Genomic DNA, 11,799 nt, shown 5'->3' with positions numbered 1-11,799 from the left:
GCGCTGCAGGGGGCGCTGTGGGCCGGGGCGGGCCGGGGCTGGGCGGCGGCCGCTCCTGGCGAGCGCGGCCCCTTTTCCGGGTTTCCTCCGCCTCCTCCTCCTCCCTCTTCGGCGCCGTCGCCGCCACTGCCCCTCTCCCGGCCGGTGGCTGCCGCTGCCGCTGCCGCTGCCTCTAGGGGCCGCGAGCCGAGCGGAGGCCGCCGCGGAGCACGAGCCCCGTCGTCCCGCCGGCCGCCGCAGGCCCCCGGCCGGCTCGGCCGGCGCCCCCCCAGCCCGAGCGTCCGTCCTCCCGCCCCCGCGGGCCCGGCCTGGCGCGGACGCCCGCCGCCGTCGCCGCCGCCGCGCTCCTCCTCCTGTTCAGGCGGCCCGCGGCCCGCCACCTACCGCGCCTGCCACCCGGCGCCCCGTGCCGCGCCGCCGCCCTTGGCGCCCCGCGGCGCCCCCCGGTCCCGCCCGCCATGCCCGGCCCGGCCGCGGGCAGTCGGGCCCGGGTCTACGCCGAGGTGAACAGCCTGAGGAGCCGCGAGTACTGGGACTACGAAGCCCACGTCCCGAGCTGGGGGTAAAGCCGCCGCCAGCCGCCCCCTCGCGCGAACCGCACCCGGCCGGCCGCTCGGCCTCGGGGCTGGCAGGGAGGCCCGGCCCGGCCCCGACCGCACGTGTCCCCCGGCCTCCCCTGCCCGCCCGGCCCCCGGCTCAGCAGCCGGTGGGGAGAAACGTGGGGACGGGGTGGGGGCAGCCCTTCCTCCTCTTCCTTTGGGGTTCATATGGGATGGGAAGTCCATGGCTGTCCTCTTGGGCTGTTAAAATCTACCTTTTTACTTTTCTGAAATGAGGCTGGGTGGGAGGAACATTTTGGAAGATGTGCAGATTCGGTGGCTCCCTGGCGGGAGGCAAGTGCTGTGGAGGCCACACCAGTACCACCAACGTGGATGCTTTGCTCGGTCCCTTTAACGTGGACCACAAGGCCCCGTGGGCTGCCTTTTCTCCACAGGTTAGGAGGAGTCAGTTAGGTTAGGAGGTCTGCAGAGTGAAGGGAGCCAAGCTTCTGTATGGCTTTCATTTAGGGAACGTGTTGATGGGTAACTTAGGGACACCTCCAAATGCTCGATTAATGGAAGTGGCTGGACGGATGTATAGTGAACATAGGCTTGCTTAATCCCAAATCCTGGCATTTATGTGTGTCTCTTGCCTTTCACAGTAATCAAGATGATTACCAACTGGTTCGAAAACTTGGTCGGGGCAAGTATAGTGAAGTATTTGAGGCCATTAACATCACCAACAATGAGAGGGTGGTTGTAAAAATTCTGAAGGTGAGTGTCCTATGCGTGGTATGTAACATTTTCTCCCACAGGGCAAAAGGACCAGCTATTCCAGAATGAGCAATTCAAGCTCTTGTGTATCTCCTGGGGGATGGCCCGGCAGCACTTCTACCACATTTTCCTTTAAACTTTTGAGGAACTGTGCAGACTGGTCTGAACTCTTGAGTTTGATAGGTCAGGAACATTTAAAGCGTAAAATGTGGACTTCTCAAACAGCTTGTGAGAGGGCCTGTATTTGATACAGAATAAATAGGTATTCACAAGAAAAGATCTTTTTTTTTTTTTTTTTTTTAAGGAGAATCTGCTAGTATAGGGCACCTTCATCATTGAACTTGTTTGTTTGGTTTGGTTTTTTGTTTGTTTGTTTGAGACAGGGCTTCTCTGTGTAACAGCCCTGGCTGTCCTGGAACTCCATCTGTAGACCAGGCTTGACTCACAGCCTCTGTCTCCCGAGTGCTGGGATTAAAGGCGTGTGTCACTGCCACCTGGCATTGTTGGATTTGTTAGTCTCTGCTCTGAATTACTCCAGAAAGAAAGTTGTCAAAAAACGAGGCTTTTCAGAGATAAGTTTAAAGCCTAGAATGCAAAGCAACTCCCCCAATGGATACCCGGGAAGGTAGTCCGTAGGACCTAAGCCATTCTTTGTATTGTCAGGTCATTTAATGTACATAAATGCCACCTTAGGATCTGGACAGTTCTTCGTGTTAGATCACGTATGTGTTACTAGTGAAAGACTGAGAACACTGGAGAGCAGGAGGACTTCACCTGAGCGTGATTTTCACAGTGGCCCAGTGGAGGTTCTGTGGAACAAAAATGTGGAATTGAAATGAAAAGCTTGTGCCTTGCTGTGGTCCCCATTTAGTTGTTGTGTCGATTTTAGCATTCTGTAAATCATCTTTCTGGAAATGGGATCAGAATTGCTTCAGAGACAGGTGATTCTGTCTCTGCTGCTAAGACACTAGGGTGAGAACTAAGGGATGCTGTTAAGGTCAGCAGCTTGGCCCCACTAAATGAGTTGTATGTGGAAGGGCTATAGTTTATTGGGGGAAGGGGTAAGCAGAGAAATGTTTCCTTCAAGGAGCTTGCTGGAAACCATACAGTTTCATTTTAAATAGAAGTTACTTCAGACATTTTAATCTTAAGGACTAAATAAAAACAAATTGTAGTTAGGAATATCTGAATTCCTTGGTGTACATTTGGGGGATTGAACTGCCAAAATCTAAGACAATTCCAGAGAAATGTTTAAATGCCTGTACAATAGCATTTTTAGAAGAAGTGCAGTTTCCTGTGGTGTGCTTTAAAGGGAACAGCACTGGGGTATGTGTATGAATCCCAGTGTGTTTAGGGAAGCATAGTACTATTTGCTCTTCAGTTTTTCTTGTGAAGAATTTCAGAGGTTAGTTGCTTGATAATTTTTGCTCTAAAGAGGCTTCACATGCATTTACTGAGTCCAGTGTGGAAGCTTCGAGAGATTATTTTTACAAATGGTAGACCTAGGTGTCACAAGGCCCTTCCAGAATTCTTTCCTATTTCTTCACACCTCTGACTGTTCATTTCAACATTGGAGTATGGGATCTTAGCATTGAACAGAGTGCCTTCCAAGGTTTGAGCATGAGATTTTTATGTCCTAGTTCATTGTTTTTCTCAGAGGGCAGCCTGAACCACCTTACATTCTTTTGTCAAAGCCCTATGGCATTTCTATGTGGGTTTTATTCCTATTTGAAGGATAGAGTAAGAAACCACTAATATTGTAGTTTTGTTGCTGTAATGGATTCAGGGTATTAATTTTCAAAAGTATAGAGACTTTATTCCAAAGTTATGCTTATTTACTCAAATAAGTTGAAGTTATGACTAATACCTACCCTTTTTTTTGTTTTGTTTTTTTGGTTTTTTGTTTTTGGAGATAGAGTTTCTCTGTGGCTTTGGAGCCTGTCCTGGAACTTGCTCTGTAGACCAGGCTGGTCTCGAACTCACAGAGATCCGCCTGCCTCTGCCTCCGAAGTGCTGGGATTAAAGGTGTACGCCACCACTGCCCAGACTAATACCTACTGTTGTGATATTTGGTCATAGTGTATACCAGTCTGAACCTCGAACTCCCCCGAGATACATCTGCCTCTGCATCCCAAGAGCTAGGATTAAAGGATTGCAATACCACCACCATTCCCTATAGTCATTTTTATTCTTTTTCTTTTCTTTTTTTGGGGGGGAGATGTCAGAAAGGTTTAGCCAGGCATTGGTGGCACACACCTTTAATCCCAGCACTCAGGAGGCAGAGGCAGGCCCATCTCTGTGAGTTGAGGTCAGCCTGATGTACAGAGTGAGTTCCAGGACAGCCTCCAAAACAATACAGAGAAACCCTGTCTCGAAAAATCCAAAAGAAAGTTAAGATTTATGCAACAAGGCAGAAAGCTACTTCAGTTGTCAAGTTTCATCTTGATCATAAGCAGTCAATTCTTCAGCTCTTTCTAGCACTTAGAAAGGTGTACAAAAAAGTGAAAATGAAGTATTAGTGAGCACTGCCTGTGTGTATGGATCCCAGCACTTCCTGGGATCCTTGAGGGCTTTTAATTAAACTACTGTTTTTTTTTAAACATCCATAGCATTTTAAACCAGTGCTGCAGTGGCTTAGAAATGCTCATAAGGCTTCCTGATAACAGCACTGTTTTGTATTATAAATAGCTACCCATTGCATTATAAATTGGTTACCCATTGCCCTCCCTCAGTATTAATTCTTGACTAAGGCAATGTTGATATTAAAATTTGTTTTAAATGTGTTTAACATATTTGTAGGATTGTTTTGAAAATGTATTGTTGGGAACGAGGTGGTTGCTCAGGTGTAGAGCACTAGCCTACCAAGCCAGAGAGAGGTTCTGGATCCTGTCCTCACCACCCCTCCCCCACATCAAAACAAAATAGAATATTAAAATTTGGGGTTCTCCTGGAACTCTGTAGACCATACTGGCCTTGAACTCTGATCCGCCTGGCTCTACCTCCTGAGAACTGGGATTCTAGGCATGTACCTCCGCTGCCTGGCAATATTTGTTTGTTTGGTTGGTTGGTTGGTTGGTTGGTTGGTTGGTTGGTTGGTTGGTTGGTTTGGTTTTGGTTTTTTCAAGGCAGGGTTTTTCTGTGACTTTGAAGGCTGTCCTGGTACTAGCTCTTGTAGACCAAGCTGTTTTGGAACTCAGAGATCAGCCTGCCTCTGCCTCCCGAGTGCTGGAATTAAAGGCTTTTATTAATTAATATTTTGGGTTCTTAAAAGATAGCTTTAAAGGGGCTTGAGAGATGCTCAGCAGTTAAAAGCGCTGGCTGCTCTTCCAGAGGACACGGGTTCAATTCCTAGCATCCACACATGGCAGCTCACAGCTGTCTGTAACTCCTGTTCCAGGGGATCTGATGCCCTTATACAGAATACATGCAGGCAAAATACCAATGCACATAAAATAAAAATGAATTTTAAAAAGGTAGCTTTAAAAGGAAGATTTGGCATTGGTTAGAGCTCTTTATTAGTGATTTAGTGGTCAGCTGATGGCCTTTGGTGGTGTCTTCAAGTGATGAAGTACTTCCTCTTTTGTCTGAGGTAGGTCTCACTTTGTTAGGCTTTTATAACAATCTTCCTAAAGCAGCATATTAGTGATGGTTTTGTGTGTGTGTGTGTGTGTGTGTGTGTGTGTGTGTATTCTAGTTTTATCAAATGTCTTATGGTCTAAAGAGTAGTTATTAAAACAGTATTGGAGTATAAGTAACATTAAACATTGTTAGAAACTATGTGTAATGGGGCTGGAGAGATGGCTCAGCAGTTAAGAGCACTGGCTGCTCTTCCAGAGATGATTTGCAGGTGGTAGTTCTCTCCTTCCACAGTGTGGTCCTCAGGATTGAACGGCAAGTACTTTTATCTGCTGTGACATCTTGTTTCTCCCTTACCAAGTACTTTTGACCAGTGATTCTCAACCTTCCTAATGCTGTGACCCTTTAATATCGTTCCTCACGTTGTAGTGGCCCCAAACCATGGTTATTTTGTTGCTGCTTCATAATTAATTTTGCTGCTGTTATGAATCGTAATATAAATATGCAACCCCAAAAGGGTCACAACCTACAGATTAAGAACCTCTGCTTTAGAACTTTTTCACTTATATAGTTCCTTTAACTGATCGGGTGTGTGTGTGTGTGTGTGTATCTAAGTGGAGTGTATGTGAAAAATATACAGTGGTAGAAAGTGCCCATCTGTATGTATGGCTCAAGGCTCCATGTGGCATTTACTGGTTTCTGGATCTACCACTTCATAATTTAAGTGGTAGACTGTTAACCATATAAAAAAGAGGGCAGAAGACTTGAGTTCTGGATTGCTCATTTATAACTTCTGACTTTTCTTGTCTTCTAAAGTAGAATTATATGAAACAGATAAAAGCATATGTAGGTGATAGTATTGCCATAATCCACAGTGTTTTTCTTTCCAGAATGTGCTCAGGAAGTAGACTGCCTGAATATAAACATCAGGTCCAATACATAGCTCGGTGACATTGGATGGTTGGGGGAAACTGCTGAAAGATAATTAATTCCTCTTGAAAGATTAAATGTACTTAATAAACTTGGTGCTGAGACAACAATATGAAACAGTAATAACAGTGTTACATTGGACTAATTGAACAATTTTAGAAGCAGAATCAACAGAGTCAATAATCAAAGGGGTTGTAATATTAACTTGGCGAGATTAAAAGGTTGTGCTCTGTGCTTTGCTCCCCCCTTTTATTCTGTATAATGCATATAACATAGGACTTACCATCATAACTGTTTTAAGCATGCAGTTCATGGCATTAAATGCATTCATAATGTTGTTAGGACCATTACAACCATCCGTCTGCATAGCTCTTTTCATCTTGTGAAACTACAACTACCCATTAAGTTATGGTTTCCCGATTCTCTGTCTTCCCAGCTCCTAGCAACCACTATTCATTGTTTGGACTACTTACGAGGGTATCTCATAAGTGAAATTATAAAGCTCTGTTTTGTGACTGGCCTGTTTGACTTAACATGCTGCCTACAAATGCAGTTATACATATATAATACAGTTTACTTTTTGCTAGGCATGATGGTTCATGCCTGTAATCCCAGCACTTGGGAAAGCTGAGGTGGGGCATTACCTTAAATTCAAGGCAACCCAGGCTTCAGTTTAGAGCCTATTTCAAAGAAAAAGAATAATTTCCTTTTTAGAGGATAGTAGATTTTATCTATCCTTTCCTTCATAGCCAACACTAAGCTGCTTCCATGTGTTCACTGTTGTGACCAGAGCTGCTTTGAACATGGGTACGCAAATGCCACTCTGAGCCTATGTCTTGGTGCTTTTTTGGTGGTTTGTTTGGTAATTTATCTCCCTATTTATATGTAGATGGCATCTTTGTAAGTTGCCCAGGCTGACCTCAAACTGATTCTTCTGCCTCAGCCTCCTGAGTGCTAGAATTATATGCTTATTGCCACCATGCCTGACTAGTGTTTTTCTTTTGAGGAACTTTCCACAGTAGCTGACCCATTCCATATAATGCCAACAGCGGTGTGTGACTATTCGTTGTCTATATCACCATGAACATGTTGTTTTCTGTCTTGTTGCAAGCTCTCACCAGCTAGCCCAGGCTGGCCTTGAACTTGTAATTTCCCATGTGTCAGCCTCCCAAGTGCCAGGATTACAGGTATATACCATCATACTAACTTTCCTTCCTTCCTTCCTCCCTCTTTCTTTCTTTCTTTCTTGTTTTCTTAATGATGTCATTTGGATTTTATACTTTGCCTTTTTATCTTATTCTTGTTTAGTTCTGAGAATAATTCCCCTCGAGGAATTAGTAGTGTAATTAGAATGCTGAGATTTGAAAGACTAGAGGAAAAATTGTTGTGAATAACATTGCTCAGCTAATATTTTTATTAGGTCAAGTGCAGTGGTTTTCAAAGTTGTCTGAAAATAAATAAATGTCAGCCTGGCTAGGTTTTTCCCCTCCTCCATCATTCTCATTCCTGGCAGCCATTGCAAGTGATGGATTAATACCTTAGTTTTTTGGTCATTGGTCGGACAGTGGGATGAAAGTTGTGGTTGTGTTACTGTCTGCCTGAATTTACCAATCTAGTTGAACTTGGAAAGAAATTAAATGGGTCTTTTTTTTTTTTTTTGTGACAGGGCTTCTCTGTGCGTTGGAGGCTGTCCTGGAACTGGCTCTGTAGACCAGGCTGGCCTCAAAGTCACAGAGATCCGCCTGCCTCTGCCTCCCGAGTCCTGGGACTAAAGGCGTGCCCACCACTGCCCAGCAGGTCTTTGCCTTTAATACTTGCTAGAATGGATTGAGATCCTGATTCCCACACTGTCTTTGTCCTTTGCACTGGTTCTAAAGGAGTGAAGCTCTGGGATAAGTAGAAGGTGGTGGTTTTTTGTCAACTTTTCCTTTTCTTCATTGTGTCACAAACTTACAAATTTTTTAGATCTGGGCCACTTTGAACAAGGGTCTTCCAGATGGCTAATAAACAGCTTTTGTAGTTAACAGTTTTAAAAATCTTAACTTTTTGGTTTTTTTTTTTTTTTTCAAGACAGGGTTTCTCTGTATTGTTTTGGAGACTGTCCTGCAACTCACTCCGTAGACCCGGCTGGCCTCGAACTCACAGAGATCTGCCTGCCTCTGCTTCCCAGTTAACAGTTTTTAATGTTTTTCTTTCCTTTAAATATTTTCTCAATATACGTGGTTATATATATATATATATATATATATATATATATATATATATATATATATATATATACACACACACACACACACCTGTGATCCCAGTGCTCTATGGGCTGCAACAGAAGAATGGCAAGTTAACTTTTTCGCTGCTTTATTTATTTTGAATAAAAAAAAATCAATTTGCAAAACAGCTAAACCAGTACCATTTGAATCTTTGAAACAGATACCATCTGAATTAGATAAATGAGTGTGACCCTTGGTAGCATGTTCAAGATGATTTCTGCATGCTGTGTAACTGGTGGCTTGTAAGGCTTTTAAAGGTGTCGTTGATCCTCCCAGAAAAAAATGTTCTTCACTGGTTCCATTTGTATAATTAAAAAGATCTTTACTCTCCAAGCTTTTTAATAGTTACCTTCTGGAGTCTTTCTCGGGTACAGAGCAGTACATGGAGGCTGACAGAGCTGCTTGCTGTGTGGTGCTTAGTGCTTTGGAGGGTGTGTCCTGGGTTGTGACGGGTCACTTTCTTTTTTGAGTCTTCTTGGTATCTGGCAGCATCTAAGGACTCCAGCTGCTGTGGGCTCCCTCCACCGGACTATTTCAGAGTTGCTCAGCTGTTCCCAGTCTCTGCTCTGGGGAGTCTTGGAGCCTCAGAACATGCTTCAGCTGCACTGTAAGTTCCCCTTAGATAAGATGAAAAATAGCTCAGTCTTTCTAGGCTCTAGGAACTGTATTCCTGTGGGGATCTGAGGAGCAACGAGGCTGGAGAAAGTGGCATAAAAGCAGTTTGTGTACAACTGTCCCCCTGGGAGTGCTGTCAGGACAGAAGAGCTGTCTGGATTGTACAAGGCTCTGGCTGCGGGGTTTTGTTTTGTCTTTTTAACAGGAGTGGCATTACCTGAGTTTAAATGTATAGAAGATAGCCAGCTTTTATCTTTTAGCATAATTTGAGAATTACAAAAGTCAACCGTATAGCCTTAATTCTAACATTGGGGAGCAGAATCAGTTGGGGCTCTGTGGTTTGGAAGCCAGCTTGTTGTATATAGTGAGTTCCAGGACAGCCAGGACTACATAGAGAGACCTTGTCTCAAAATATATATGTTAAAACAACAACAAAACTCTAAACATCTTTCACCAGATTCCTCAAATACTGACTGGCTTTATCCTTCTTTGTTTTTCTCCCATAAATATATCACACATGCCACATATCTACACTTATAAACCACATGTATGTAGACAAATGTGTTTTTGGATGTGTGTATATAAATATAGTAAACTTAACATGTTTTCTGATTTGTTGAGAGTAAGTTACCGTCATCCCTAAGTACTTGAGTTTTTTCTTTAGAACTGGTTTCTCACACAGTTCTGTAGTAGCATGTTCAAAAATGAGAATCAGCATTAATCCAGTGCTGTTTTACCTGGTATTTATTTATGTTTGCTAGTTTCCTTTATAGCACTCTTCACTGTAAGGAAAATCTCAACTTGTGTGTTAATATCCAGTTGTCTTCTGTTTTAAATCCGAAGTAGTTGTTCATAACTTTCCTGACATTGGCATTTTTTTTTTATACCTGGAGCTACTTGCCGTGTATTCGTCCTTCCCAGTCTGTTTTTATTTGAGTTGTATGGTGCTTAATTTTGCCCAAACATTGAGGTCCATGAATTCAAAGATCAAGATAGTAAGGTTCCTAGGAGAGATGGAAACATGTCTGTACTGGGAACCCTGGGGGAGTGGAGTGCTGTGGCCGCTGGCTTGCAAACACGGTTACACATGCTCCCCAGGTAGGCACTGTTGCAGGGGGTGCCGTGCTCTCCTTCCATTCCTTCTGCTGTGTGTGTGCTGTGTGTCCTGGTGGAGATGAGAGGACAATGTTGGTGTCCTGGTCTATTGCTTTCCACCTTACTCCTTTAACATAGACTCTTGTTGAACCTGGAGCTCACTGTTTATTCTGCTAGGCTGGTTACCCAACAAGCTGCGATCACACCTGGCTTTTACATAGGCATTGGGGATCTGAACCTGGGTCCTCCTGCTTGCCCAGCTCTTGTCCTCTGAGCCATTTCTCCAGCCCGCCCACCTTCCCTGCTCTTGTTCATGGGTATGTTTCAGTAACCAAGAGGTTATTTATTATCTCTGAGCTTTAAAAAATTACATTTATGTGGGCAGTGGTGGCACACACCTTTAACCCCAGCACTTGGGAGGCAGAGGCAGGCAGTCTGGTTTACAGAGCTAGTTCCAGGATAGCCAGAGCTGTTACACAGAGAAACCCTGTTTAAAAAAACAAAACAAAAAAAATGTGTTTATATATACTTACTGTGTGTTGGATTGTGGCAGAGTACATACCATGTGACGGTCAGAGGACACATTGTGAGAGTGGGTTCCAGGGATTGAATTCCGGACTTGACAGCAAGCACTCTTACTCGCTGAACCATCTCCCAGCACTTCCAGCCCAAGGCTTTTTAGAGTTGTTTCATCATTTCATGAAGTCCATGGACTTCTCTTTACTTGTGCTATTTTCATAGCAGTGTTTTAACAATAAAGTAGTTCTTTTTCTTAGCAGTTTCTCCCTTGTACAACACAGAGGTGAAGAGGGTACTGCTGGGCAGTCAGATTGCCTAGCCAGACTCTTGCTTCTTCACCTGTTAGCTGTGACCTTGTATGAATAGCTCCTCTGGGACTGACCTTCCTCCTTAGAGGCTTTATGAGGGTGAGTGGACTTAGGCCAGAGAGTTAATGTGTATCTGCTGTCCTGAGTAACTTGCAAGTCATTGATTATCACACACTTGCCTTTTCAAAACTGCTTTATTTGTTGACTTTAGATCCTATTTCAGACAGGAAATGATACACATAATGGGAGTATTTCTAAGAAGACCTTTAATTTCCAATCTTGTAGGTTGGTGGCTTAGCAGTTAGTAGTCACTGCTGGATGAGATCGGCTTTCTCCTTTGCTGATCCAACAGCTTTCTCTCTCTAGGAATGAGATCTGTTGGGAGAGTTACTGGCTCTGAGCTGATTTGATTCTAAATATTAAGGAAGTGGGGGTGGCAACAGGAAATGGGAGCCAACAGCTTGGAAACAAGTTTGTAACTTGATGTCACTGAACTGGCTCTTGCCCCAAGACCCAATTACAGGCAACTCATTGGAAGAGCAAGTGTCTGGCCATTTTGTTTCAGTTTTTCCATTTGTCTATGATCTACAGCTGTAAAAAGCTACCACACATTTGGCAGTCCTCCAGTATACATACATTTATTTTTAAAATACTACGTGGATGTTTAAGTTTGTTAAATGCTCTAGATGTAACTACTTAAAGATCTTGCCACATAAGCTATAAACTATAAATTGTTTAACCTAAAGGATTACAATGGGTAAACTCACTTTTTCTCTTCTAATTTAAGCGTATTTTTAACACAACATAGTACACAGCAAATGATGTATGCTGTTGCCTTAACATTGTTTAAAGCTGTATTTATTATGTTAACCTCAAAAGAAGTCTCACTTCTGATTACTCTTGTGTATTTAAGCCAGTGAAGAAAAAGAAGATAAAACGCGAGGTTAAGATTCTGGAGAACCTTCGTGGTGGAACAAATATCATAAAGCTGATTGACACTGTAAAGGACCCTGTGGTAGGTGCCTGGGGAGTGTGCTAGTGCATTGGGGTGGGGGTGTTGTTTAACACCCAGGGCCTTGTTTGGTGCTGCATAATGGATTAATGGCACTGGTATTTACTGCTAAGTGGGTTTAAAAAAACCATACGACTGTCATGGCCCATTGATGAGCTAGC

General features: G+C 43.7%; 1 protein-coding gene across 4 annotated transcripts in view; it reads left to right on the top strand.

Annotated features, from left to right (window-relative positions):
* The first annotated feature begins 289 nt into the window (after window positions 1-289).
* Window positions 290-11,799, top strand: part of Csnk2a2 (casein kinase 2 alpha 2) — a 39,642-nt gene continuing 28,132 nt past the window's right edge. The window contains exons 1-3 of one of the 4 annotated variants that reach the window (XM_040740759.1): window positions 290-562; window positions 1,202-1,313; window positions 11,540-11,641. In XM_040740759.1, the coding sequence (XP_040596693.1) occupies window positions 459-562; window positions 1,202-1,313; window positions 11,540-11,641 (318 nt within the window). In that variant the 5' untranslated portion in view covers window positions 290-458. The remainder of the gene's footprint in view (window positions 563-1,201; window positions 1,314-11,539; window positions 11,642-11,799) is intronic. The other 3 variants (XM_040740758.1, XM_040740757.1, XM_040740756.1) reach the window with 3 other exon arrangements.

This window comes from Mesocricetus auratus, unplaced genomic scaffold, assembly GCF_017639785.1.
Source record: "Mesocricetus auratus isolate SY011 unplaced genomic scaffold, BCM_Maur_2.0 Super-Scaffold_100714, whole genome shotgun sequence".
Classification (NCBI taxonomy): domain Eukaryota; kingdom Metazoa; phylum Chordata; class Mammalia; order Rodentia; family Cricetidae; genus Mesocricetus; species Mesocricetus auratus.
Note: the sequence above shows the minus strand (reverse complement) of the source record. Positions and strands in the feature narration are given on the sequence as shown.